General features: G+C 36.9%; 5 protein-coding genes across 9 annotated transcripts; 3 read left to right on the top strand and 2 right to left on the bottom strand.

The window, feature by feature from the left end:
* Positions 1 to 1,992: 1,992 nt before the first annotated feature.
* arf3b (ADP-ribosylation factor 3b) lies at positions 1,993 to 12,863 on the bottom strand. Its single transcript, XM_020933830.2, has 5 exons — positions 12,743 to 12,863; positions 4,548 to 4,731; positions 3,682 to 3,792; positions 3,113 to 3,237; positions 1,993 to 2,627 (listed from the first exon to the last, which is right to left on the bottom strand). The coding sequence occupies exons 2-5, from the start codon at positions 4,693 to 4,695 to the stop codon at positions 2,466 to 2,468; spliced, it is 546 nt and encodes a 181-aa protein (XP_020789489.1). The 5' UTR covers positions 4,696 to 4,731; positions 12,743 to 12,863; the 3' UTR covers positions 1,993 to 2,465.
* fkbp11 (FKBP prolyl isomerase 11) lies at positions 8,340 to 13,009 on the top strand. The gene is made up of 6 exons (XM_020933828.2): positions 8,340 to 8,636; positions 8,755 to 8,817; positions 10,222 to 10,309; positions 11,239 to 11,272; positions 11,357 to 11,427; positions 12,764 to 13,009. Exons 1-6 carry the CDS (start codon positions 8,529 to 8,531, stop codon positions 12,970 to 12,972), a joined length of 573 nt encoding a protein of 190 aa, XP_020789487.1. The 5' UTR covers positions 8,340 to 8,528; the 3' UTR covers positions 12,973 to 13,009.
* Positions 13,010 to 14,365: 1,356 nt separating this feature from the next.
* Positions 14,366 to 16,033, top strand: LOC110168398 (40S ribosomal protein S26). Its single transcript, XM_020933837.2, has 4 exons — positions 14,366 to 14,440; positions 15,370 to 15,547; positions 15,748 to 15,878; positions 15,955 to 16,033. Exons 1-4 carry the CDS (start codon positions 14,438 to 14,440, stop codon positions 15,988 to 15,990), a joined length of 348 nt encoding a protein of 115 aa, XP_020789496.1. The 5' UTR covers positions 14,366 to 14,437; the 3' UTR covers positions 15,991 to 16,033.
* Positions 16,034 to 16,902: 869 nt separating this feature from the next.
* Positions 16,903 to 25,581, bottom strand: LOC110168372 (zinc finger protein Eos). 5 transcript variants are annotated; one of them, XM_020933809.2, is made up of 9 exons: positions 25,440 to 25,581; positions 23,011 to 23,156; positions 22,247 to 22,299; positions 22,072 to 22,179; positions 21,726 to 21,980; positions 21,466 to 21,633; positions 20,892 to 21,041; positions 20,667 to 20,798; positions 16,903 to 19,606 (listed from the first exon to the last, which is right to left on the bottom strand). In XM_020933809.2, the coding sequence occupies exons 3-9, from the start codon at positions 22,284 to 22,286 to the stop codon at positions 18,816 to 18,818; spliced, it is 1,644 nt and encodes a 547-aa protein (XP_020789468.1). In that variant the 5' UTR covers positions 22,287 to 22,299; positions 23,011 to 23,156; positions 25,440 to 25,581; the 3' UTR covers positions 16,903 to 18,815. The 5 variants fall into 5 exon arrangements, with proteins under 5 accessions (XP_020789468.1, XP_055016462.1, XP_055016463.1 ...); XM_055160487.1 differs by lacking the exon at positions 25,440 to 25,581 and adding an exon at positions 23,437 to 23,523; XM_055160488.1 differs by lacking the exons at positions 23,011 to 23,156; positions 25,440 to 25,581 and adding an exon at positions 22,756 to 22,983 and having other exon boundaries at positions 16,903 to 18,955; positions 19,538 to 19,606.
* On the top strand, positions 23,688 to 27,072 carry rhebl1 (Ras homolog, mTORC1 binding like 1). Its single transcript, XM_020933829.2, has 8 exons — positions 23,688 to 24,066; positions 24,461 to 24,532; positions 24,601 to 24,668; positions 24,747 to 24,829; positions 24,972 to 25,028; positions 25,099 to 25,146; positions 25,256 to 25,337; positions 25,465 to 27,072. Exons 1-8 carry the CDS (start codon positions 24,015 to 24,017, stop codon positions 25,555 to 25,557), a joined length of 555 nt encoding a protein of 184 aa, XP_020789488.1. The 5' UTR covers positions 23,688 to 24,014; the 3' UTR covers positions 25,558 to 27,072.
* The last annotated feature ends 374 nt before the right edge of the window (positions 27,073 to 27,446 follow it).

Genomic DNA, 27,446 nt, shown 5'->3' with positions numbered 1-27,446 from the left:
AAGTGAGAGACCTTACTTCTCCACAGATCTTACATGTAACTTGGCCTGGAGTTACTGTGGGCTTGTTTCCATGGAAATAGATAAATGCAAAACTGTGGGACATTTTAGACAAAGCAGTACAATTCCCATGAAAACAAGCAACTGGCAGACCCTCCACCAGAAAGTTACACCTTTAATATACATTTCACAGATCATAAACCTTTAAACTGAAATCATTTTAAAATAAATAGAAAAAATAAAAATGTATACCTATTTCTTATTTACTTTTATCTGGGAATATTTTGAATTTAATTACTTGAGAGATATTTTCAATCAGTTGCATTGAATGGAGAATTTAAGGATTGCTTAAACCTCTGACAGAAAGAATGACTAAAAACTACCACTCAGAAATCACTGTATCCTGCTGGTGACTGCCTCTATATTAATACATTTAAACTATATTCAGTGTGCTAATAAAAGCCTGTTCTCTACCCTGTCCTCATTCATGTGTGACAATTCATAAAACAAATTCAAATAAATATAATAACACTTATTTCAACTATTTTCACATTCGGTAAAAACACAGAACAGCAAAAGATTCAATGCATTTAACACAACGAGAGGAATGAAACTGAGATGTGTCCCAAAGGTATATGGATATGATCACTGGAAACCACTTTATAACACCTTCATTTGCCTTACTAAAGCATGAACAAAGACTTCATTCATAATGAGTAAATCGTTTATTAAGAATGATTCAGACTTTGTAACTACTAATTAAAGGATTAGGGGTCAGGAGTATTAATTAAGAAGTTACTAAGCCTGAATTATGCTTAATAAACTATTTGTTCAATAGGAATTAACTCTTAGTGTGTGTCTAAGTGTCATTATTATAAAGTGTTAGTTGAGATAGTTATGGCTGTATCGTGAACATGTTTAAAAAGCTCTTGTTCATTACAGGAAATAAAGCTATAGGCATGGGATTAGTTATTCTTGATACTCAGTGGTAGTAAACTGCTTCTATAGTCACAGATGCCCTGCACCAACACCAAACCATCAATTACTCACTCACACATTATATTTTGGGTGCATTCACAGTTGCATAATCACCACATTAAAACTGGGAATAACAAACCTGGACTAGATCAGGACTAAAACAGGATCAAACATAGTCTGCATCAGGAATGAACTTGGCTCAAACCAGGAGTAAGTGTCACGCACCCTTATACAGAGGCAAGGTCAATGAAGTATGTTACCTAAGGACACAACAACGGTATGCATTAGTTGGAGCTGGAGCTGGAAATGTACTAGCATGTCTTTAATTACTATCTGGTCCACTGTCTCAAAAAACATTTTTAAAAAAAAAGGTCACCCATCGGGAGACAATACCAACATTCAGTTATATTACTGATGTTTGAAATCAAAATATGAAGGGTAACTTAACACCTAAACACATATTTTTGTTGATAAACTGTATACAGCAGTCTTTAATAGTAACATCACTGCATCTATCAATCTATCTATCAATAAATAAGGAAATTCTATGTTTTTGGTTTGAATTCCATTAGAGACATTGCTCTTATTGTATCCTTAGGCAAGACACTTCTTCGCCTACATTGCCTACATGAATACTTGTATAATTGATGGACTATCCTGTTATATGCAACATTTGGTTTAAAATAGTTCATCGCTATGGCAACAGTCCTAATTTTCTTTTATTCTGAAACCCAGAGACAGCAGCAGACCACCATAGAGTAAGTAGTTAATGCTATGTAAACTGCATTGTATTAACATGACCCCATGCCTATGTGATGGTTTCACATATAAATACATTGACAATCTCATTCTCTCTGGACAGATCTGACAGACTACATTGACTATTACACTAAGGACACACATGGACACACTGAACTGGTGTCTGGTGATTGCTTATCGTTTTTGTGAGTCTAAAAGTGGAGAAGTTATTTACAGTTTTTCTCAATAGTTTTAGCTTTAAATGTATTTGTGTGTTACAGTAGTTTATTTGACCACTAAGAGGCAGTATAGCGCCATAAGCAATATGGTATCTTAGGTTTTGTGTTCATTGGAGAGTTTCTTTATAATCTAGTTTGGGACATTTGGATTAAAATGGGATTTATTAGTCACCATTCATTCCTTTCCTTCTTTATTTATTTATTAATTAATAATATTGCTTAAATTGTGATATGCCTAATGATATTAAAACAGGGATTACACCTACTCTATTTTGCTAATCTGATTTCTTGCATGATTTGATAGAAAATTACATGTACTATTTTGGTATTTTGGCCATCACCTAACTGTTTTCTGCCCTACTGAGAAAAACTGTAAACTGATCTCAAAACTAGTATTAACCCTAAATACATTTCCCCATAGAGTAACTTGTTCATACCCCGCCCTCACCTCTGTATTATTCCCACTCATTAAAACAAAGACATTAGTTCTTCAGTAGCTCTTCCTCTTTCTTCTTATTTCTTATTCTTGAGCTGGTTGGCAAGCCAGTCCAGCCCCTCATACAGCCCATCTCCACTGGTGGCACACGTGGCCTGGATGTACCAGTTACGATGGCGCAGAGAGTGCAGCCCCAACTTATCTGTGATCTCTGCTGCGTTCATGGCATTTGGTAAATCCTGGGGGGGGGAAAAAGAAATTAATTAATAACAATAAAGAAAAGGTAAGAATATGAGTTAATCTTTTTGGGACTGTTTAAAAAAATGCACTGGATTTATATAGTGCATTTCCTAGCCATCCTCAGGGCTTTACAGTGCATTATTCATTTACTCCACAGTTTATTATTGTAGTAACACCACATTCATTCTGGGCAATGTGGATGAAGAGTCTTGCCTAAGGACACAACAACAGTTTGCACTAAACTAGATCCCCCCTGCAGCACTGTGACACCTGGTATTCCCAATAGTCTCCCACCTGAATACTAACGGCCCAACCCTGCACCTGACACCATATTATGAAATATTCCAGGCAAAGCAATAGCATCTCCATTGACAAGCAGGACTATCCACCAGAAAAGTCCACCTTTAAATACCATAACATTTGACTTAAATTACAGACATCAAGCTGTATGGTCAGTGTATCTGTGATGTTCCTCTGGCCTGACCTGCTTGTTGGCAAACACGAGCAGGACAGCGTCTCTGAGTTCATCTTCAGCCAACATCCTCATGAGTTCCTCCCTTGCCTCATTCACCCGCTCACGGTCGTTACTGTCCACCACGAAAATCAGACCTGTGCCATGGACAACAACACAGAGGAAAAACTTCTTTAGGAATCAATAATGTGCCTCAAAATTAGAGTAGTTAGTGAAGGAGGAGAAAGCTAAAAGAGTGGAAGTAGTAAAGGCAGTACTACTTCAAAGTATATTCAAGTCAAAATAACATACATTGGATATTAAATATTCAAGTAATTAAAACAAAAATCAAGTATTTTTGTTGGAGATAATATTTGAGAGTCAGATACCAGTACAAATCCACCATCGTTCAAATCTGTTTCTATGATTTAGTCTAGGCTAGGACTTTATTAAACAATCAGTAATTAATTAGCCTAACAAATAGTGTTAAGTTATCAAAATGAAAGTAATTGTGATGAAAAAATTACATAATAAAAGTTAACTAAACTAACCTAAATTCTCCCCTGAAGCAGGTGTATGTGTTTGAGTGACTGAGCAGGTACCTTGTGTGTTTTGAAAGTAATGTCTCCACAGGGGCCTGATTTTGTCCTGTCCACCCACGTCCCACACTGTGAAGCTGATGTTCTTGTACTCCACTGTCTCCACATTAAAACCTGTACAGCAACAACAGAAAGGAAACACTGAATACAACAGAGAGGATACAGATTTGTATACAATAGAGATGCACTATTGATACTTGGCAGTGACATGCTGGGTGAGGACTGCATGTATGTTTATGAAAGAATGTTCAAGAGTTTCCATGGCGACACAATTCACACATTATCAAACACTGTCAAATCATTTTTAAGATCATCTGAAAGTCAAGAATAGATTTTTTTTAGGAGCCTGTGATCAATATGAGCATTCCCAGTCCTGTAGGTGTTTGATTTTCAACAGAAAAAGGTGAGAGTGACTTACTGGAAAGACTGCTGGCTAATGCGGTGTGATCAATTGTGTTGAAACAAAGCTCAGATTAATCTTGAGTAACAGAGCTTCAGACAAAGTGGTGCCTCCAGTTAGCTTTAGAAAATATTGATGATATCAGCTGCAACATCTCAGTATAACATTTCTGGTGGAGAATCCATCGCCAGCCTCCATGGAGATGCTGATGCTTTGACTTATATGCTACACATTATGACATTAAACATATTTATCTCCATGAGGATTTTAAGAAAAAATAACGATATAGCAATGATATTATGGGGATCCTATTATTTAGACATATTATGCTTTTTTCTGCTATATAGTTGTAATCTGTAATAACTGTGTTTTATATTTTGGACATTTGAAATCACAATACTGATCTAAAACTACAACTAACAAACATTAGTCCATTGCATTACATAATAATACATTTCAATGGCCTCACCAATAGTGGGGATTGTGGTCACTATTTCTCCCAGTTTGAGTTTGTAAAGGATGGTTGTTTTTCCGGCTGCGTCGAGTCCCACCATCAGGATCCGCATCTCCTTTTTCCCAATGAGGCTCTTCAACAAGTTCCCAAAAATGTTCCCCATGATTCAACAGCTATTGTAATTTAAAGGGAAGAAAACCTGAAAGAAAAAAACAGCAAATTAAGTGAAAAATATTATTTGAAAATTATTACAAATTCAAATTCTCACATACACGCCACACAAAGTTTATATACATTTTCTTAAATTCCTGAATTTAGAAGAAGAATGAAGAAAGTCTTATCTTGTATTTGAATTGACAGACAACTAAATACATAACTGATGTGTTATTGCCTTTCGGAGGTAATACATTGGATTTATAGCACCTTTCATGACACCTAAAGCTCTTTACAGTGCATTATTCATATACTCACAACACTCACCTACATCACATTTATACTAGGCAAGGTGGGTGAAGTCTTCCTGAAGATGTGAGACAGGCCTCTAATTTGGCAATGTTTAAATCCAATATTAACTAAGCCCTGCCATCTTTAGCTTCTGATATCTGACAAATTCAAACAATGACAATTAGATGCATATGGCCACAGGTAAACTAAAAACTAAAAGTGACCTACTTCTGAGTAGACACTTCTAAGTGTCTTAGGACATTTCTGTACTATTGGTCAGTGAGTAAGAATGACAATATAAAATGTAATGTTGTGAAAAGACACAAACACTTTACTTTTTTGGGTATACTGAAAAGAAAGTACTTATTTTTGCTTCTAAAATTCTCATTATTATTATTTAGTTATCCAATGTATTGTGACCTAAGTAATCACATTTATCAATTAAGAAAATAATCTTGACATTCCTTTGCTTCATTCCTCTGCATTTCATAGACTCAGACCAGAGACAGGTGGAGCTCATGCGTTTGCCTGAAGCTACAGAAAAACCACAAACCAGAGCCATGACCAGAGGCTGCAGTCAATCTGTTACAACCTTCAAATGGTTCCACTACAAAGCCAAGCCCTGAGAGAAAGAGAGCACGCTGCCCCATATAAGGAGAATTTACAGCAAGAACCCCTCCAATAGCTGTCCATTCATCAGTTTTGTGCACTTTATACCAGAACATAATTTTTGATGATGCAGGGTATAATACCAAATAATGTAGTCACGATACGAATGCAATATATTTTATATTACTATGTGGCCTTATATCTGTGTAATCTCTCAACTGTCCAGGTAGGTTCCATGGTGGTCCATGGGTGTATACTAGTCTATGTGGTCTGTACTTCTGATAAAGCTCAAGGTAAATTTTTTCCCTGTGAATTTGGCTTTTTAATATCGATACTTGCTCATATGAGTATCTATTTTCAAGATTACTTTTAGTATTGATCGTAGTATGATAATAGTTGATAGTATCTGATCTGGACTATGCAAATTAAAAAGTTCTTCAGTCAAAATTTAATGAGTAACTTTCCTTTACTGTCTTTTTAGGAGAATTTGGTAATGTCATAATTTTAGATGGAGGGCAGGGGTCTGTGTAAGTGTATGGGGGATTCAAAGTTCTTGTAAGACTTATCTAAACATATGATCCACAAAAAATGAACGTTATCATTATTTGTTTGGGATTGACTCTGCAAACTTGTTAGATTAATCTCATGCCTTAAAGTCCTCGCAACAGAGAACAATCACGCCTTTAGTGTTACATAATAGCATCACTTTCTGAAGCTATTGTGCAAAAATTTTTTCAGTTTTGTTTATTTATAATGATAGAGAAGACAGTGAACTTTGAGCCATTTTTGTTTTGTGAGAATAAGCCCAATAATTAGAGGTATTAACCATACACCATGTCAACAAATTTGCAATATGAAAGTTAATGACAGCTAATTCCACCATAGGATTCTGACCTGTCCTACTGCTCAATTTCATAGCCTAGGGATTTTTATGTAATGTACAGGCAACTATAAAACATCCCATTTCTTCAAAATCTTTCTTTTAATTCAATCAAAACCACACTATCAGGATCCTATACAACTTTGAACATAGACAGACTCATTTGTACTAGTAACGATGACCAATAGCTCTATGATGTCAAACTTACTGAGCCTATTGAAGACATGGCTCCATACATCTGAATAACATAAAACACTCCAATATGTTAAAAAGGTGATTTTACCAGCTAGCCCACACTTAGACTTGCTAAACAGGTCACAAGAAAAATAAACACGAGGTTAGGCAAGTACAAGGGATCAGATCAGAAGACAGAAAATTCTGATTCTTACATAAAATTAACTAGGAGTCCATAATGAATCGCAGAGCACTTTGTAGCTCACGCCCCTGCTCTGGGTCACGGGTGATTGCTTTCTCTGTCCGTGGTGCTGAAAGACGTACCTACGTAGAATTAATCGCTGATAACGGATACCTTCAACTCGTTTAAGGCTCAAATGTCTACCTTTTAAAATACAAATCACACAGGTATCTTGTGACTATGTAAAGCTATGTTACAATACTGTAAGCAACATGGGTTATATAGTAATTATTAGGTTTTAGACAAATATGGACACGTTTGCGATCAAATTTCTTAATAAATATAGGGTATAGAAAGCCTAAAATAATACAATACATTTCCATACTGTTTTCTTTTATTTTTTATGACGGTAGCTAGCGTCCATCCCCGGTTCATAGCTCATTCATTCAACCTCTTGCCAGCACCCTATCTCAAAATTGTACTTCCAACAAAAATCACATGTTTCTATCGCTAAAAACGAGAGCAAATGTTTAAACTGCAATACTAAAGTCGCATCAAAAGAGTCTATGTGTATGTTTTAAGTGCTATTAGCGGTGCCGTGTCATCACTTACCGTGAAGCAGAGCGGCAGTCGCCACAAAGTCTCACGATATCTTCAAGGAGAAAAAACACATCGGATACAGGGAGTGGGTAAAATTCTCGCGAGATTAGGCAACACTCCGTCTGACCATTGATATTCACTGTGTGGTCATTACTACAAGGGTATTTATAAGGTTTATACGAAAACAGGCCAGGACAAAGGAATAATGTGACAATGGCTTCCTTGAAAATAGCCCATTAGATCATGTTTTATCAAATAGATAAGCCTACATTTTGCCATTCTAATAAGCAATTCATTTAAAATAGCCTAGCCATAGAAAAGCATATGCAGGCTATTTGATAAGACTTGACAGATTTCGACACCGGCCTACAATTCTGTGAAATGCAGGCCTATTTAAATCTGTAGGTATATAGTGTGAATAGTTTGATGGTGGATCATGTGGGTAAAGCTGTATGTCTTGTTTGTCCAGATGAGTCACTCCCTTCACTGTTTTCTCTTTTTCATAATAATAACACTGGGCATGAAAACATGAGAGAGGTTCATGTAACAAGCAGCAAGCCCCTTCTGGCTCAGCTTAGGTTTAACCTGGCTTTAGGAAAGGTCCAGGTTACATTATGGATGTGGATAGAAGTCTAATGTGGTCAGACAAGTGGCTTTGCAACATGATAAATACCATACTTTTTTCTATATGGCCAGGCTATGGCTAGTTTATCCTATTTGTGTGTGACATTAAAGCAAAGCCATGTTTTATTACGCGTACTATATGAAAAGCTGAGTAGTCTACGTTGACATGATCTATCCCCACAAGATGCTGAGCATGAGTGCAGGGTTAGGGGCCGCAGCAGAGCGTGAACAGCGCCATCTAGCGTGCGATCAGCGCTACTTCCGCTTCCCACGGCGGCTTCCCGGGATGCTGGCGGAATGTTTGAGGCGGGCTCATTGGAGACCCAGGTGTTGGGACAACGTCCACGAGCAGCAAGACCTTATCTGTCAGTTTGAACACATCAGCGTTAGCTGGAGCACAGCCATCTGACGCAGGGAGCAGCGGTCTGCAGCTCGGCTCTTTTCTACGCTGAAGCGGAAGGTTCTGCGCGTAAACACGGTCTCCATGAACTTCAGTACAATGAGGTGCAGTGGGCTGCTGCTGCTCGCGGCTCTCACCTGTGGATTGGCTCTGGCCGAGGACGCGGCGGAGGAGCTGCTGGTAGAGACTTTGGTGAGTCCGGAGCATGTGTGTGTTACAGTGCAACTACACCGTGATAGAGCTTTATCACTCCATAGTCAATGCTGATCACACACGGGGCCACTGCTAACCACAAACTTTGTGTCCGCAGGTGAAGCCGGAGACTTGTGATGTCCTTTCTGTGATGGGAGACACGCTACAGATCCACTACACGGTGAGAATAATGCAGTTATTGTAGTCTTTGTCTTTAAACAACCGTGAAACCAGCGCTGCCCAGACGAGACCGACCCGGCTCATTCTGGTGACGGAGGCAGATGTTGCTTCGTGGCGCTGTGTGAATCACAGCTGCCGCTGATCTGCGGCTGTCATTGATCGAGTATTACAGGGACTGTGGCTGTCTGCGGGTTTGAATACCTCTTGATTGCGCATTGCACAGACTGTGGTTTTAGGTCCGTTGCATTGGTTCATTCCCCTCGCTTCGTCTGGGATAGTCGCCCCGGCTTTCACTCTGGGGGCGGTGCAACACGTCAGCAGTAACTCGGTGTGTGGGGCACCGGCTCGAGCTACAGAACCTCCGCCTCACATGTGGATCTCCACAAAGTTCAAAGAGTAGACAGTTGGCTATACTTCAAGTTACGGTCTAAAGTTGGACTGCAACATGTTTATAGTGCACTACGTCAATACACTATGCAGAATGTTGCGAGTGATTGTCCTAAATCATTTGTTTACTTACTTCCATATGGAGTCACAAAAGGACTTGAGTTTATCCTAGCAAGTATGGGCCTGAAGAGGGGTGCCAGGGCTGAACCATTCACTCACAATGGAGCAATAATTACACAAGAATGATGCTCTAATTGCAATTTTTCTGACAAGTATTGCAGTTCTGATTAGATCTGCAACTGTTCATTTGAAAGATGACTAAACTCATAAGATTAGTTATGCAGGATCTTTGAATGAAGTGCACGTCTTCCCTGTGTCCCCTAACTGGTGACTCATATGTCCCACAGATAATGAATGAAAGCGAGTGGTAGATCTCTGTGCTTAATACAACCTAAAAACATGCAAAATGTACTGTAGTCACTAAACTTAGATGTGGAAATAGGTCCCTGGGTGCTGCACTGCAGTCACCCACTGTCCCTGACAGGGTTCCACAACGACATTGAACGATGAGTCAAATGCAGAAAACAAATTAACTTACAGTGAAAAATTAAGTCTACCTCAGTACAGGGCTGGCAATATGACAAAAATATCTTTCATATGGATCAATACAATTGTATTTTGTCCAATTAGAAACAAATAATAATGGCTTTTAAAATGAAATATTTCTGAACATAAACAACAGACTTGATCCTAATTTAACACTATAGTCAAAATTATTCCTTTAAAGTCTTAACTCCAAACCACATGCTTTTACAGACATAGGACTGGCTGTAGACCTCTGTAGACCCAAGCTGAATATTGATAATTATAATGACTGAATCTTGATTCAGATTTGAATAAGCACACTGCCCTATTTAAATGTTAAAGCCCAACTACAAAAAGCTAAATAATATGAAATTAATCAAATACTTCTTTTTACCAGTACACAATCAACAACTATATTTGTTACATTTTTCAGGGTAAACTGATGGACGGAAAGGTGATTGACACTTCTCTGTCTCGGGACCCTCTCGTTGTGGAGCTTGGGAAAAGGACAGTGATCACAGGTAAATCCAATTCAGGGTCATTAGTCCTGTCACAGTGAACAGATATCAGTGGAGCAGTTTTTACCAGGATGTCAGCGGACCTGTTTCTTTTATTAAGTTGCTTTATATCAATATAATGATTTAAAGTATCCAAAATATAAAATAGTCTGCATGGATCGTATTATACATACATAGCAGACAAAAGCGTAATATGTCTTCTTTAACAATATTATTAACATTGTTTTACGACACTGTAACCCCATGATGTTACAACTGCTGTTGTTATTTTAAATAACAATAGCAGTACAAACTGTATGTTTTTATAATAGGTCATGTATGGTAAAGGTCCTATATTACATTATTTTCTGGTGTATGTTATTATAATGGTGTTTCCTTATCGCAAACATACCTGGGGTTGAGTCCTTCTCTCAAACTGAAAGCACTCTGTTCTATCTTGTACTCCACTGTTTTTAAACTCCATATACCTTTGCCAAAATCGTTTGGATGATTTCAGCCCTTTAACTGCAAATCTCTACTGAACTAAAAGTAAAAGATAGCTTTTAACTTAACTACCGCTTCATGGCATGATAAATTGGAACAGAGCATTTTGAGTAATATAACTAATAATAAAGAGTGACTCAAACATGTGTAAATGAAACAAAACACAACTCTAGGTATGTTTTTTATGAGACTCACAAGAGTCAAATTTGTGTAATATAAGACATTTAAAGACAGTAGATAAAACTACAAAACAACTGTAAATATCAAGACCAAATCAAAGTCCTTAAAAATTATAAAATTATATATTAGTTATTGTGAGAGTCCTCTGGGGTCATTTGAGGTTGGAGTAACACAGAGTAGTTGGGTTGATTCGGTCACAGAAGCAGACAACATCAGTGCTTTGTGAAAGAGAAAACCCTGATTGAATTTCTTTGTGCTACACTTATCAGGTCTGGAGCAGAGCTTGGTCGGTGTCTGTGCTGGGTGAGTGCAGAATACAAATCTAAAGGCTAGAGTTACATTAGCTTTTGTTGAATGTGTCTAATCATTGTTTTTTTCTTTTATTAGGCAGAAGATTAAAGCCACTATTCCAGCTCATCTTGCATACGGCAAAAAGGGCTACCCACCAACAATACCGGGTAAAACACACATAAAACAGATTTAAAAAAATCACACACACATCACACATAAACATTTTAAAAATAATTTTATATTATGTTGCACATTTGCACTGTGCATTGTAAAGTTTGTGTGATTGATTGACTGAACAATAGGATGATCAATAATGGCCTGGTGCAAAAGGCCGACAATTGCAAAGTCAGTGCTCAGTTGAAGGGGCCATAGTTCATAGACTTTATTGTCCCTGTAGTAAAGTTTGTCTTCTGCATTTGATCCCACATTTAATACCTGTGGAGCAGCATGTCAGGAGAAGTAGGTGAAAGATGTGCTGCACCCAGGGACCATCTCCTATATCTTGAGTGACAGGTTCGGACCTTCTAAGTGAGAAGGTTAGCCCGTAGAGGTGGGAAGTACTTGTAAGTCCAAAGTCCTATGTTAGTTTTAAGTCCTTTCAAGTCTGTTACTGAATTCCTTTTTTAAAAAAGGCAGTCAAAAGTAGAATGGGGAAGGACTTGTTCCAGTAAACTTGAGCACTAAAAGTAAATCTAATGATCAGCTGGGAGTGTTTCTAAACTCATTAATTTAGTCAGTGACCTTCAAGTTCAACTCAAGTTCAAGTTTATTTGTAATACGCATAAAGTACAAGGAACCAAAAGTGATGAAAAAGTTTGCCAAGACACACTCTGCTGAATTAAAAAAAATCACTGTTCCAAGTCATTTACCTTTTTTAAGAAGTTAATGTCTCAAAACAGTGACTCAAGTCTAACTTAAATCTAAGTCTATACATTCAAGTCCACACCTCTGGGCTGTTTTGCATGAATTACATAGTTGTTATCATGTTAGTAAGCCAGATCAGTAGGGTGCAGTGTGATCAAAAGTGCTTTACATGCACAGCTGTATAAAAGAGGTGGCTGACATTTCCGAAGTGAATAGTGTGGTTAATCTTGCTTTTTGTATGAAGACACTGTTTTCTTCTTTGTATGTAGTTATTGCGAAATGTGAGTGCATTTTGGGTCAGATCTATGGTCAGATTATAGTTACAGAGATACCAAACAGTTATGAGAGCTCACGCCATGCCTCCTTTAGTCAATTAATTGATACATAGGCAAGTTTTTTTATCATCCAAAAATGTCTTTAGTCAACTACAGACCTAATAATCAGTATGGTTGATCTTAGACAAAATTGATTCTTGTAAGCTTTAAGGCATGTTGTAATGTTCTTACTTCCTCAAAAACATATGCCAGGTATGGTTGAGGAAACAGTATTACAACAGGTTAGAAAATAGCTTAATATAGCTCCTTTTTAAAGTTTGTGTTGAATGAATTGAGTGCATACCTTTCTCTCTGTGTCCTGTAGGTGACGCTGCACTCGAATTTGAGGTGGAGGTGATTTCGGTTTCGCAGCAGACTCCATGGCAGAAGATGGTGAACGATGTTTTTCCAGTTGTGTGTTTGGCTCTGGTCCCAACGCTGCTCGGGCTGGTGGGACTCTACCTGTACAAAAAGGCAAATGCACAGAAACAAGGCAAGAAGAAGGCAAAGGACAAGAAGAGCAAAAAGAAATAAACTCGAAAGTAATATTTAAATAAAGTTTTTTAATGTAGCCTTTGTCTTTGTCTTTGTAGTAGTGTTGTCAACATACCAACATTTCAGGAATAGACTCGGTATTCAAGTCAATACCGATTCCAATACCACAATGAATATAAAAAACACCCTTTGTTTAGACAGTAAGATGTGATTTTCAACATTAAATCGTACTTCCTTTTATATTGTCATGTGGTCTTATATCTGTGTTAGGTTCCACAGTGGTCCATGGACGTATACGAGTCTATGTGGTCTTATACTTGTTCTGATACAGCTTTAGATCATTCTAAAGCTATTCAGGAAAAGTTCATTTCTATCAGGTAAATGTGACAGTATCAGTACCTGCTCAAATGAGTATCTAGTTTCAGTACAAGTTTTAATACTGATTAGAATCTGATTTTTAACAACCCTATTGTGTGGTTTCTGATATTGCTTTTGTGGAAAATATGTTTTAGACCTAGACAAATGATATAATGGAGAGGCAAACTGAATCAGAATTTTAAATAGACCAATGCTTAATCTTCATGTCAAACGTATCCTAAATTAAAATAACCAAGAGACAAGAAGGACACTGCTCTTATGATCAATTATTCAGCAATGGTAAATATTTAAAATTTTAAATGCTAGCTGTTTGTCCCAAGATATAGCCCTACTTTTTGTGTTGCATGTGTTGTGTTACAATTGTTTTACATGAGTCAGACTTAGTTAAGGCCTTTTGGTCAAATCTGAAATGGCTGTAGCTGTAATACGCAATAGATAAACACAGAAGGATTAGGACGAGTAATGGGTCAATTGAGAAACTACACCCTTACATTACCAGTATCGCAATCTTTTCAACAACCAATAAAGTCTAATATTTTGATTACAAGGACAGGATACAATAAAATACCATGCAAAAATATTATATTGAAAAATCATGTAGTCTATTGTAAGTCTACCACACAAGGGAAGTCATGTCTTAGAAATTACTAAGAAAAGGTTCCTTTATTGTCCCATAATTTAGGACGTAATGTGTTGCAACAGCAAAATACAATAAATAAAAAAATAAGAATAAAAAAATTGAGCAATTAAAAACAGATGTCATTACATTTATTAATTTAATTTAGTAATTAAGTTTAATACCGTACTGCGGAATATTGCAGGTAAAGCAATAACATCTTCATGGAAACGGGCAGGTGGCATCGTCTAGGAGAAAAGTTACAAATATACAGCGCACCATAATTACATTATTGTTATATTATTGTGCAGTGTGTAACTTTTCTCCAGGTCACAAACCTGCTAATTAATTTATAAACTAATTTAAAACATTATCATGCAATAAAGAAGTATATTAAAACCCATTCTTTTAGACTTTTATTATGGTGAAAATGATGAGGGCGGAGGAGCGGATACGGGTACTTCTTGCAGCCCAACCTCTTCCGGTCCTCTTTCCAGCTTCCCGTGCAACATGGTGAGTGCGCCTAGAAAGGCCGAGCCGCTAAAATACTGAAATATCATGCAAAAACTACAAATCCAACACACATTTGCCCATTTTCAGTGATGTAAAGATATGAACAAACATATGAGATTTAAATTACCGGTGAAATGACACACAGGTGTTGTGTATTTGTCCGTGGCCTGATGCTAGCTATTAGCATGGCTAGGAGTTTGGCTGCATGTGTTCAGGAGTGCGGCCGGCCGATAATGAGCTTGAAGCGCCGTGTAGATCTATTACTTTCGTATCCTACTTGTACTATTGTTAATTTAAATTCAGGCTACTGTCAAGAGCTCGGTGTTAGTTGAGTTAAGGTAGCAATTACACATGAAAAAGCGTGTAAATAAGCCTGACAAAGGTACTGGAACTATATAAAATAATTGTCGCATCCTTGTCCTCTAATGTTTGACAAAATTTATCATCTAAAATTTGCTTGATTAAGCTTATATGGCACGATATAATGCTTGGCTTCGGGAAATTTGGTAACGAAATTTGCTCTGCTGTGTCATCTCATAATTTGATATTGTATAAAATTACAACCCAGAAGTCAGTGGTTTTCAAGACTAGGATGTGATGACAAACTCTCAGATGGGGGCAAAAGCCAGATTTCCTCGCATTGATTACTTTGTAGTTTACTATTAAATATTTAAGGGGTAAATTCACAAATGTCCAACCTGATAACTGGTTGCTGTATTGCAACAAAAAACTAAGTTTTGGGATATGCCAGAGAGTATTAAATATTACTGGCCTATAGAATATTGTGATGCCATCTGAAACCTAGCAATTATAATCAACCAACTTACTTGCTACTTAACTAGCATTTATTTCTACTGAAGTCATATGTACTAACCTAATAAAGGAATCTTACAGGGCATTGAAATATATTCTTAAATTTCTCTCCTCAGACCAAGAAAAGGAGGAATAACGGTCGTGCTAAGAAGGGCCGTGGGCACGTGCAGCCAATCCGCTGCACTAACTGCGCCCGCTGTGTGCCCAAAGACAAGGCCATCAAGAAGTTTGTGATCAGGAACATCGTGGAGGCGGCTGCTGTGAGGGACATCACTGAGGCCAGCGTCTTCGAGTGTGAGTATTTGATGTAGTTAATTTTAAGTCCTTTTGTTTGCTTTTTTAATGCAAGTTTAATCGAACAGTACATGGCTATTCGCATCATTGGTGTCAAATATTGTCCTAGTCTGTAAAGTAAGCAACACTAACAAAATACTAAATTGGTCAGGCACTGTTGTAACTAGGATTTGTATATAATTTCTGCTCTCCCATTGTAGCCTATGGCCTGCCCAAGCTGTATGTGAAGCTGCACTACTGTGTCAGCTGCGCCATCCACAGTAAAGTGGTGAGGAACCGCTCATGTGAGGCCCGCAAAGACAGGACCCCTCCACCCAGGTTCAGGCCTGCGGTGAGTAATGGCTTTTATTCACTTGTATTTTAGGCAGACTGACACGAGTATTAATAATTTTACAATTTTCTTGCAGGCTGGTGCAGCAAGAGCTCCTCCGAAACCAATGTAAAGCAGAATTTGATGTAGACCTGAATAAAATCTTTTTGAAAACATTTCATTGTTGTTGTACTGTTAATAGAAGATCACTGTATTTGTCTAGGCCTGTCATAAAAAATTTTGAAGTGTGATGAAGTAAATGTACATGTTAAACAGTAATATCAAAACCAAACCATAAAGCAGAATTATCCTCAAAAAGAAGTCTGATCAAACCTTTTCAAAGCCTGATGTCAGATCTCAGAAGCTAAGTAGGGCCAGTCCTTGTTAATATTTGAATGAGAGATGGCTGGGAAACTCGGGTGCCACAGTAGGGCACCTGAGTTTCCCAGTGGTGTGTTTGGGGAGTCAGCGCCAACTGGCAGCCTACCATCTTCAAGTGAAGTTAATAATGCACCAAATTGTAAACCAACTTTGACTGTGTAAAAAAGCGCTATATGGCTAACAATGCATTATTATTGTAATGCTACAATATTGTTAAACATGAGCTGCAATAAATGGCAGAATGTAACACCTGAGTAATTTTGGTTCATAATTCAACTTTCTACAGCTCAAATATTTTATTGAACCAAAATTGTCCCAGTATATTGTCCCTAGTATAAAGAAAAAGTACCCATTTTTATATAGAATGATAAATTGATAAATTATGACATGTCTATGTTTGTCTAGTATATGTTGGGTTCAACTGTTCAGCCCAAGAGTTTTGTTTCATATGAGCAACGTCATAGCTGTCAGCTAGTCTAAACTAATTCACCACAAAAATATGGCCATGCTGTAACCATACTGCATGATCTGATTCATTCAGAATGAGTAATTGGGGCTGCTCTCAAAGCTTTAAACAATTTAAAACCTCTTCTGAATTGTGAAAGTCCTCAAAGTATAACAGACTGCTGGAAAGTCAAATACGGATAAATAAATTTCACACAAGTAAATGTTAAATTACATTTATTCTCAAATAGCAAAATTAATCTGGCAATTATTTACAACAGCCATAACGTTTTCAAAATACATTTGCGCTGCAGTAGCATTTACACTTAAAGAAAACTTAAATTTTATGCCACTTGAAATTCAGTGGCTACCCTTTGGCTCAGAATAAAATTACTCAAATTGTAACTAAAGGAAGTTGGATATGTGCAAATGGACTATTTCATGTTTATAGAGAAAGGCAAAATTGAGACTGTGATGAAAACTCTAGTAAAAATTGCAGGGATTGTTTGTATCGGAGTAGCTATTTTAAGGTACAGATAGGTCTATAGGTGGGAGCCAGAGTCTGGATTCAGAGTCAGAGCAAATAAGATTACAACCCTTGAGTTATGGTTTAGTATAATTTAAGATTTATGTTAAACCAAATATGCAAATAATTTCCAAATGTTAGTTGTTTTCAATATATCTGAGATCTATAAACTGGCTTGGGGCAACAAACCAGTTTTAGCAGGTTGTACAGTAAGTGATTTTGCAGTAGTAGTTTTACAGTCATTTAAAATGTTGAATGATTAGTGCCAATTTGAAATCAATGTATTTAAAGCCTCTGGATAATGTTTTAATTACCATACCACTCAAAAGTCACTTTGCAAGTTGGCACCATACCATAACCATGTAATAATTTTAATATAGTGGAAAAATACAAATTAGGTTACTTAAATATCTTAATTGTAGGGAAATAAGTGTAGTAGTGATTGCTACTGAATTTTAGTGTACTTCTAGAGAAAATCACAATTAAAAAGATCCAGGTGGGTGGCAGTGAAATTCAAACTAAGAAAACATGTACAAGTTTTAAACTTATTTAAGAGAGAATTGCAAATCAGATATTCTACAAAACATTTTAATAATTTCATATTAATTTTCTGGCAGGTTATCAGTGCAACAAAAGCATTTATAGTAAACAACAATATTTTTGCTAAAACACAGCATTCTCACACATAAAGGCCTTAAAATCTGTACTTCAAATGAATCACAATAAAGCAACATTTAGAAATTCAGTTGGTTAAAAGTGCATTTTCAGTGGATCGCTTCACCAACACTACCGCCTTTAAGTTTGGTCTGCACTACAGTTCATTAAATAAAGCTTTTCAATATTTGTGCACAAAAATGTGTTAAATACTTCACAGAATTGAGGAAAAGGTGCTTTCAGAACAAGGCATTAAGACTTCTAAAGATTCTGTTACAGGGAAATGGGAATTCATGATTTTATGGTTTAGTAAAGTGCAAAGAGTTATGGATTATGGAACAGTCAAAGGTAGGTTAAAACTAGTTAATCAGGTACAAGGTTTGTAGTTTTTGAGCAAGGCACATTGAGGAAAGAGCAAGAAGAAGTGCAATAACTCTTCATCTAACTACCGCAATGATTTAAAGTGCTATAACTATAAATTATAAGTTCATTCAAGCATTAAATATAAAAGTTTTTTAGGCTAAGGGTACCCGGACACACTGGCCAAATTATTAGGTACAATTTGGGAATACCTTTACATCCTGATATCTAGTAGTCTGTAAAATAAGTAGGGATGACTCAGTATTTTTAGTTCAATAATATACACTATATAACTACTTCTGACATGACATTAACTGGTCTGCATAGAAACTGCATAACAAATTTCAACCCATAACCACTACCCATATCTACTGATTATAGAGGAGGGACCAAAAAGAGACAATATTCAATTCAATGCCTTTCTAGTGTTAAGTTACTTCATTTGAAAGCATTAAAACATGTGTACCTAACAAACTGGCCAGTGCATAACAATAAATAGTGCATGCCATTCACTTTTATCTGTGCAAACCAAACTTAGGCAGGTTTCGGCTCCATTTTAATTCTATAATAGTCACATAAAATCTTTCTCCACTTCAACTGTCGACAATGTGTTCCCCTCGGACGATGTGAGAAGAAAACTCGTATCGGTCTTGACTCCGGTGCCCGCAAATGTTGCATTCGAAAGGCTGCCTGAAACCGTGGCAACCCATGTGGATGGTGAACATAACGTGATCTAGGAAGAGCAGACGGCAATGGTCACAACGGAAAGACTTTATGGCTCTTCCTTCGCCATCCACAACCCGGAAAGTTTCCCTGGAAGTGGAGGAGGGAGTTGTGGGCGAGCTAGAAGTCGGGACATGGGTAGAGGCTTGAGCAATATGTCCAATATCTTCTTTATCTTCCTCTTTGGTGCGGATAAGCTTGACAGGATTCGACACTTGGTTGTGATTAAAATGGACGAGATGATGGAGGTTGTGGTTCTGTGCCGTCGGGGCAGTGCTGTTGCATGGTTCGTCCGGCATGCTTTCGGTATCTGTGGAGTCCAGGCAACCGTTGCTAGGCGATGGGGCGTGGCTTCGAGCGGCAGGTAGATCCTCGTGACCCTCTCCCGCCTCACGACCCGTTTCAATAACAGTTCCCAGCCCGGTGCAGTCTAGTCTGGGTCCCAGAGCTAAAGGAGCAGTGCTGTGGATCGGTCTGACCTCAGTGAGTTGTTGATTGGTGGGTAAATAGAACGGCCGTCCTGTGCCTCCTTTATACTCTCCTTTCACACCTGTGAAGTGTGGGGCTTCAAGGTCCACAGTGTGTATCTCACCTTCTTTGCTGAAACCAGCGCTGAGCTCATAAGGTGTGTCTGTGAAGTTGAGGCGAATCTGCTTCTGTCCTGTAAAAACAATGAAGTTATCATAATTTTAGATATATACATTTCCTTCCCTTACTAAAATGTTCAGTATGGAACATGGAAATTAATATTTATATTAGTGCTGTCAGGCAATAAAAAAAATTGAGAGATTAATTAATTATGATCTGTAATTAATTAATCTAATTAATCTCTTTTTAATCTCACCTAAAAATTGCTGAGAAAAGCCTTCAATTTGAGGTATTTTCATTTAAATTCATTATTACATTATTACTATAACATATAAACCATGAACACTCTAGAGCCACATCAGCTCGTTTGAAATTATAATGTGTTTAATGCTAATTTGCGCAAGTCTCACAGAAACGAAATTTAAAAACCGCATGGCTAATTTGCATAAACTAAGCGAGAAAAAAAAAAAAAAGCTCTTGTGTGCGGTTCAGCTTCTGTGGGACTGAAGGACACGACTCAGTGGAATATGAGTGTTCTTTCTGTGACAGTGTTGAAGGTGAAGGTGAGTCTGTTCTGTGTTTGTGTCGTGATGTTTTCAGAGATCAGACGTGTGCAGGTTTATCGCAGATGCGGCGAGAACGAGAAAGAAAATCACAATTGTTTGCAGGAGCGATGTGTTATTGTCCCAACAACACATAAAAACAGATTTTATAATAAGGCAACTCGCGTACAGTAACAGTAAAGTTAGAGATTAAAAATGAGATTAACGCGATTAAAAAACATAACGCGCTAAATATGATTGTAATTAATTAATCGCAATTAACGCGATAATTTGACACCCCTAATATATATATGGATTTCTAGTGTGTGACTGACTTCATAATAAGCCAGTCTGATTTGTAAAATTTGATTGTAATAGGAATTTATGTAGATATAGATTCAAAATAAATCAGAAATATAGAATTTACATTTTACACAACAAATACTACTTTGGCAATACAGTAAACGTCCTAAAAGTTATAATAAAATGGCTTGAGCAGTGTTTCTAAATAAGTCATTAGGCCACATCAGTTTAATACACCTTCTGCTTCAATTAATTTAATAAATAATACATTTAAATAAAAATTCTCACCTAAGAACTTTTGTGGTGTGGATCTTTTGCGCTTGGTGATGCTGTTGGCGAGACGATCAATGAAAGCCATTTTCTCTGAGGACGGTTGCAACAAAGAGTCTGGAATAATCTCCAACTCCTTAACATCCTCACCTGTATCAAAAGAACATAGAGATAATTTTAGTATTAGCAACCTTATGTTGAATACTCATAATATCCAGTGTTGACCTTCGCATTGAATCACACCTTGGTTCAGAGCCTTGGTTTGCTGCTGTGGGTCCACACTCTGTAAGTAGCTGTGGCAGCGTTCATGATGCTCCTCCAGTGCACTCTGCTGTTTGTAACTACGTCCACAATAACTGCATTTGTATGGCTTCCCAACAGAAGGGGATGACACTGGAAGAAGTGTAAATACAGCGGATAAATGCAGTCGTTATATGTGTACTACTTTTTCATAGGAGAGGTAAAGGTTATATGGCAATGTTAAATCAAATTATTATGTGACCTTATAAATGGATCTGCCAGGCTGAAGAAATAATATTTAGACAATTGCAGTTAAGTGTGACCTCTCAGAAGACAATAAAATTGGTGTGAACTTGAAATATAAAAAGGTACTAATGAACAAATCTTTTGTCTTTATTTTTTATTGCATATTTCTATTCTCCTGCTGTTTTTGCACTTTGTATTGCAACACTGAAATTTCCACACTGTGGGACAAATAAAGGTTCTCTTTTCTTATCATGAATCAGGTTACAAACAAAACTGTGGCTTTTTAGCCACATTAGACAGCCCCTATTAATATATGTTTATGTTTTCCAACCTGCATGAGTTCTTAAGTGTCCAGTGAGTGCATCGCGTCTCCGACAGGCGTAACTGCAGAAAGGACATTTAAAAGGCTTTTCACCAGAGTGAAGCTTGATATGACGCAGAAGATTGCCCTTTTGGGTAAACGAGGCCCCGCATTGATTACACTGGAAAGGCCGCTCACCTGTAATACAAGAAAATCAATGGTTACATTTAGGCACAGTCCCTAATAGAGATAATATCTTACGCCTTAGAGATTAATAATTAATTACTGACCCGTATGACTGCGTTTATGCACCATAAGGACATTAGGCCCGATACAAATCATGCCACAAATATCACACTTGAGTTTTCCGTTGGGCAGGCGAATGGCTTCGGACGGTACAGTATCAGTGTTGGGGAGTTCTCTGTAAATTCCAATAGCTTCAGCACCTGGTTCTACGATCCCCTCCTCGATTCTCTCTCCTCTCTCATCCTCTGTAAAGCGGCCCTGCTCTTCATCACTGTACAATTCCACCTTAATTGAGTTTGCTAAAAAGTCAGAGCAAATGTGAGCATAAATGTAACCTCTTAACAGTAGGTCAGGTAAACAAAGTAATGTAAGATAATGATAGCAAATTACATTTAACACTGTGGGAGCGAGAAGGAGATGTTTCTTTGCTGTTGGGTGTGCTTACAGTTGGACCTCCAAGGGCCTCAGAAAAATCTCTTTCAATTGAAGAATCTCCACCTGGTGAAAGTAAGAATTTAGACACATTTCAGACATGATTCATTTTCATTTATTTAAGTCAACCAACCTGATGTAAAAGATTGTCCATTGCAGCCATCAGTGTCCATACTAGGTAGATTACTATAAGGAAACAATATGAATCAATCAAATCAATTAATCAATCAGACTTGACTGTCAAATGCACCCAAATGCAATCTAATCTTATTACTTAAAATTTGGTGATAGAATATACTCATGTTATAAAAATCAGTCATGTAGATAGTGATAAAAGTTTGAGGATAATATCCAAATTAGCAACCATTCAAACATCAGGCAGACATTATGATTGTGTCACAAATTAAAATCCTGACATTTATACCAGATTAAAACAATCTGTAGAATACAGGGGTGGTAATGTCACTGCCACTGAAATACACAAGAAGCTGATGTTGCCAAACTAAGTTTGGCCTTGGCAGCTAACACTGGCCTACTGCGTTTAAAGAGAAAACATTTTGCTAGCCAAGTTAGCACTAAACAAGTCAACTAATTTCTCAGTTTAGCTTCTTGAAACATAAACAACACACTAAATAAAGTTACATTTTTGCTATATTCCGGTTCATCAAAACGACCATTACAATAAAACGGGATTATAAGATGTAGAAAGACAAAAACAACAACGATATTTAAATCGACATCTTGTTAAACGCTAGCATAACAGACCACAGCCACGGCCACGGTTGCTATGGCAGCCACCCGAATGCTAACTGGCTAATTGCTAACAGTAGAATGTGGGTTTGTCTCACGATAAATGGTCTTTCGTTCACTGGTCACCAGTGACATCGGCACATTTACCTTTTATTTAAAGAGATGAGATGTTCACATGGGTGTATTATCTTCGTTTAGCCTCGGCCGCCTTTTTAGAAGAGACTTTTCCAAAATTTCATCTGTCAGTTTTTGACGACAACATTTCCCAGGAGTTTCCGCTAGTTTCCCGATTACTTCAAAGCATTTCCGGTAGAAAATAAAATGTTATTTTATGGACACAAGTTATCAGGAATATTATATAGTATTATTGTGGTAAAATAAAACCACAAGTCTAACACTTATTCTATGCATTCTAAATATTGTAACATACACAAATATAACAATATATTTTCTATTTGAAGGTCACACTAAATCTTTTCAAAATATCTCAATATCTGAATTCACAGCGGTGATGTTGTTTCTGCATTTTAAACAGCATTTTCAAGAGAGAAATCTGTCTATCTTTATACGTACAGTATATATGTTTCATCAGATATTATTCCAGTGCTTTGTTCAAAGCACTATAACAGCTTGTCTGTTGTGTTTTTGTGTAGATTTTTTTCTTTTCAGGTTTTCAAGATAATTGATGATATTTATATTGTTTTAGTTTTAAGTGCAGACTGTACATGCCATCAGCTTCAACGGGGATATCGTCTGACGTGTGGCATGTTTTTTTTTTTTTTCTTTTCTTTTTACGACGGTGTGCTGTTGCTTGCACAATGACCGTTTCCGTCACTTTGACTTGCGATTCGTAAGCGCGGAGTACACGCTTTTTGTTATCGACTTTTTGCAGAACATCATCAATATATCTTTCCAAACTATTGATTGATATAGACATATATAGTAAATACAGGCAGATGTGGATTTCGGGGTGAAGTACAAGGTGTACTTGTAGAGGTTAAACTCAGAAGTTTCACTCGAGGCCCAGCGCTCCGAAAAGTTTGTTGTTGTCACGTGACTCAACACGAATGTGGCGATAAAAGTTACAGATTGTAGAGCTACGTTCCGCATTACTTTTTATTATCAAACTCCTTCGTTGTTTTTTCATCGCAATGCCTCAGCCCAAGTATAGAAAAATCGCTGTGATAGGATACAGGTCTGTAGGTGAGTAACGGGGGTGCACAGCTAACAGGAGAGCTAAGAGTTAGCATGCTAACGATATGTCTTTGTTTTCCTCTTGATTGAATCCGATTGATAGTTAAACGCTATCCTACTTCACTTCTCTCATATATCTGTACAATATATCCGTTTAATTGGCTTATTTGGCCATGCTCATGCTGTTTGCCGTGTTTTGTCTAAAGTAACTCGCCGAGTGCTCTCGTAGTATTTCCAAACAATATGGCCTGTAACATGTGGCGCTACACGCAAAGTGTAAACAAGACGCTTTTCACAACCCATTTCCCCTCAACGTTCGCTAACAACACATCCTAAACCCATCAAAACTATGTTATACGATGTGACAAGCGATAATCACATGTTTGTTTGATTGCTTTATTAGGAAAATCCTCTCTGACAATACAGTTTGTGGAAGGACAGTTTGTTGACTCATATGATCCAACTATTGAAAACAGTAAGCTTCTAATGTTTATTATTTGGTTGTTTTGGAGTTCAAACTTAATCGACCTTTCTTTCCTTCAGCCTTTAATAAACTCGTCAATGTACATGGTCAAGACTTTAATCTTCAACTGGTTGACACGGCTGGACAAGTGAGTTAAATATTGTTTTGTTCTGAGATTGCTAGAGATGTTTTTTTAAATAATTTTTGTACTTCTGTCAATATGCAGGATGAATACTCAATTTTCCCACAGTCTCACTCAATGGACATTCATGGCTATGTCCTTGTTTATTCTGTGACTTCAATGAAAAGGTAAAAATCTTATAATAGGTTTATTTCTCTGTATCTAATTCAACATTTTTCAGTAAATACTATGTGTAAAAGAGGATTTTTGCTTTTTTTTTTTCCATAAAACCATGTACTGTTCTTGTTTAAATTCTATATTTTTCTCCAGTTTTGAGGTTGTTCAGTCACTACATGACAAGCTGCTAGACATGGTTGGAAAAATTCAGTAAGTTGCCACACACTTGAAGATTATTTCAGTGTTATGCATATTCTTACATTAACTCATCATATTTTAGAGTTCCAACCGTCCTTGTTGGGAACAAAAAAGACCTACACATGGAAAGGTAAGTGGTCATTCAACTCAAAATTCTCCTCCACTTTTCCTCTTCCGTTCTATCAGTATTTATCCTGTAGAAGTAAATTATTTAAGTGTGTTCATTTGTTGGATCTTAGAGTAATCAAACCTGAGGAGGGAAAGAAACTTGCTGATTCATGGGGAGCTGCTTTTATGGAATCATCGGCCAAGGAAAATGAGGTAAACTTTTTTTTTTTCTTTTTTGTTTTTCTTAATTCAGTAAGACCAGAAATCCACATACCATCTTTTTAATAATTTCAATACTACCCACACTCTACTCACTCCTTTGCTGTTGTCATTGATGCAGACTGCAGTGGAGGTTTTCAAACGGATTATTTTAGAGATGGAGAAGGCGGATGGAAACGCGCCCCCAGAGGAGAAGAAGTGCATCGTCATGTAAATGCCCAAATCCTCAGGTTCATTTCTGTTGGAGACAAGAGACACAACGTCACTGCAATATCTGACCTCACAGACCCCCAAATGCTGCAGAAAACTATGCTACATCCTCTCCGTTCTAAGAAATCCTTTAAATTGTCACAATTAAGTAAATAATTGTTTTGTAGTGAAACAAACCAAACGGGTTTAGAAAATGTTAGGTTAGGAATTTTGATTACCAGCCAAGCATTTGTCCACATGCCATACATATTAAAACAAAGCAAATGAATCTGAATTTTGACAGTGATATGGAGTCACATTGCATAAATGTGTTTATAAAATGTCACTGATATTACCAGCACATTTTTGATGCTGTATTTTGACAAACATAAAAAGTCCTATTCCCATAATTATTGTTTATTAAATGTAAAATGTTCTTAGTTGGTAGACAGCCTTAAAGGTATAGAATTAAATATTCCTTTATAGCAAATGGCTATGAGGAAAATATGGTGTTGTAGATGGTGCTACCTTGATGTGTGGTAATGGTGTGCTATTTTCTTATTACAGTGATATTCACTAGCCACTGTTTTATGTACACCTGTTCATATGACTTGTAAAATGTAAAGATGTGCGTTTGATGGTTGATAGTATTTTAGAATCTGTAGAGCCAGACAACCATCACAAGAGAAGGGTTTTGGAAAAACACAATTTCAGCTGCAGTTTTAATTGCAGTGTTAATTGCAATTTTCAGGTGTGTCTTTAAGATTCAGAATTATTTTCAAGATTCAGTTCACAGTGCAGATTTTAAACATACCCAGGACATATTTACTGCTGTGCTGAACAAAGTTTAGTTTTCTGCACTGGACAATGTTGGAATTACACTTTTAGTACTTTTAGTTGCAGTTAATCTTGCTACATTATTGTCACTCATTTCTTCTCCATTTTCAACTGTTATGTGATTTGTTCAATTGTTTACACAAGAGCATTGTAACAGGTATACCTATTATTGTGGCCAGTGAGATTTTGACCACCACATTGACGACTGTGGAGTGCCAATATACCACAGTTAATTTTATCCAAAAATTCGTTCACATAAACCAAACCAATTTAATCTGTAGATTTGTATTTTGTGGATTCGACATTTGGCTGTTAAAAGTATGGAAATCAATTGTTTTTTTCTTGGTTAGCTATAAGAGACGACTGGATTTGAATTCTGTTGTACCTCTAAAGGGTAAATTTTTTTTGCTTTGCTGATTTAATATTTGATTGGTGAATGATTACTGGTGGTTGAAACAGAGGCTGGTGGGTTGTGTCTTGTGCCTTACAGGTCCTTATAATTAGTTCCTTCACAATTTAAGGTGCCCTCAAAGTATTTTTATTTTTTTTTCCTTTCCTCTTCTGTTCATGACATTTGGTCTCATAGGATAGGTAGACATGTTTGTGCTTTTATCACAAACATTAAATCCTGTGTCGGTCAATGTTTATGCAGAAATCTTGCTGTAAACAGTTTTGTATATAAATAAAATTGTTACTCATTTTATGTGTTTGTCATATTTTTGTCCCTACTTATGCAGATATCTGCTGTCAACGTCTACATTTTAGAGTTCTATTCTGTACAGTATAGTCAATATATTGTAATAGAACAATAATTTGGAAGCTAAAGTGTTAAGCAAAAATAAGAAAGAAGGAAAAAGTAAAGACAGCAAATTCTAGTCTTTGTAACTAATAATAATTAGTCAAATGAGCCAGTTTCCATAGAGTAAAATCATATTAAGTCTAATCTAATCATTTGCTATTTTTAAATTTCAAAATCAAAAGCCTATTATTTTTTATGTTTGAATTAAACTTTCTATTTCAGCAGAAACATGGAAAAAAGGCGCAGGCACTTTTGATTGGATGGCTCGTAAACAGACC

This window comes from Boleophthalmus pectinirostris, unplaced genomic scaffold (assembly GCF_026225935.1).
Source record: "Boleophthalmus pectinirostris isolate CB_2022bp ecotype Guang Dong unplaced genomic scaffold, ASM2622593v1 HiC_scaffold_3, whole genome shotgun sequence".
NCBI lineage: Eukaryota > Metazoa > Chordata > Actinopteri > Gobiiformes > Gobiidae > Boleophthalmus > Boleophthalmus pectinirostris.
Note: the sequence above shows the minus strand (reverse complement) of the source record. Positions and strands in the feature narration are given on the sequence as shown.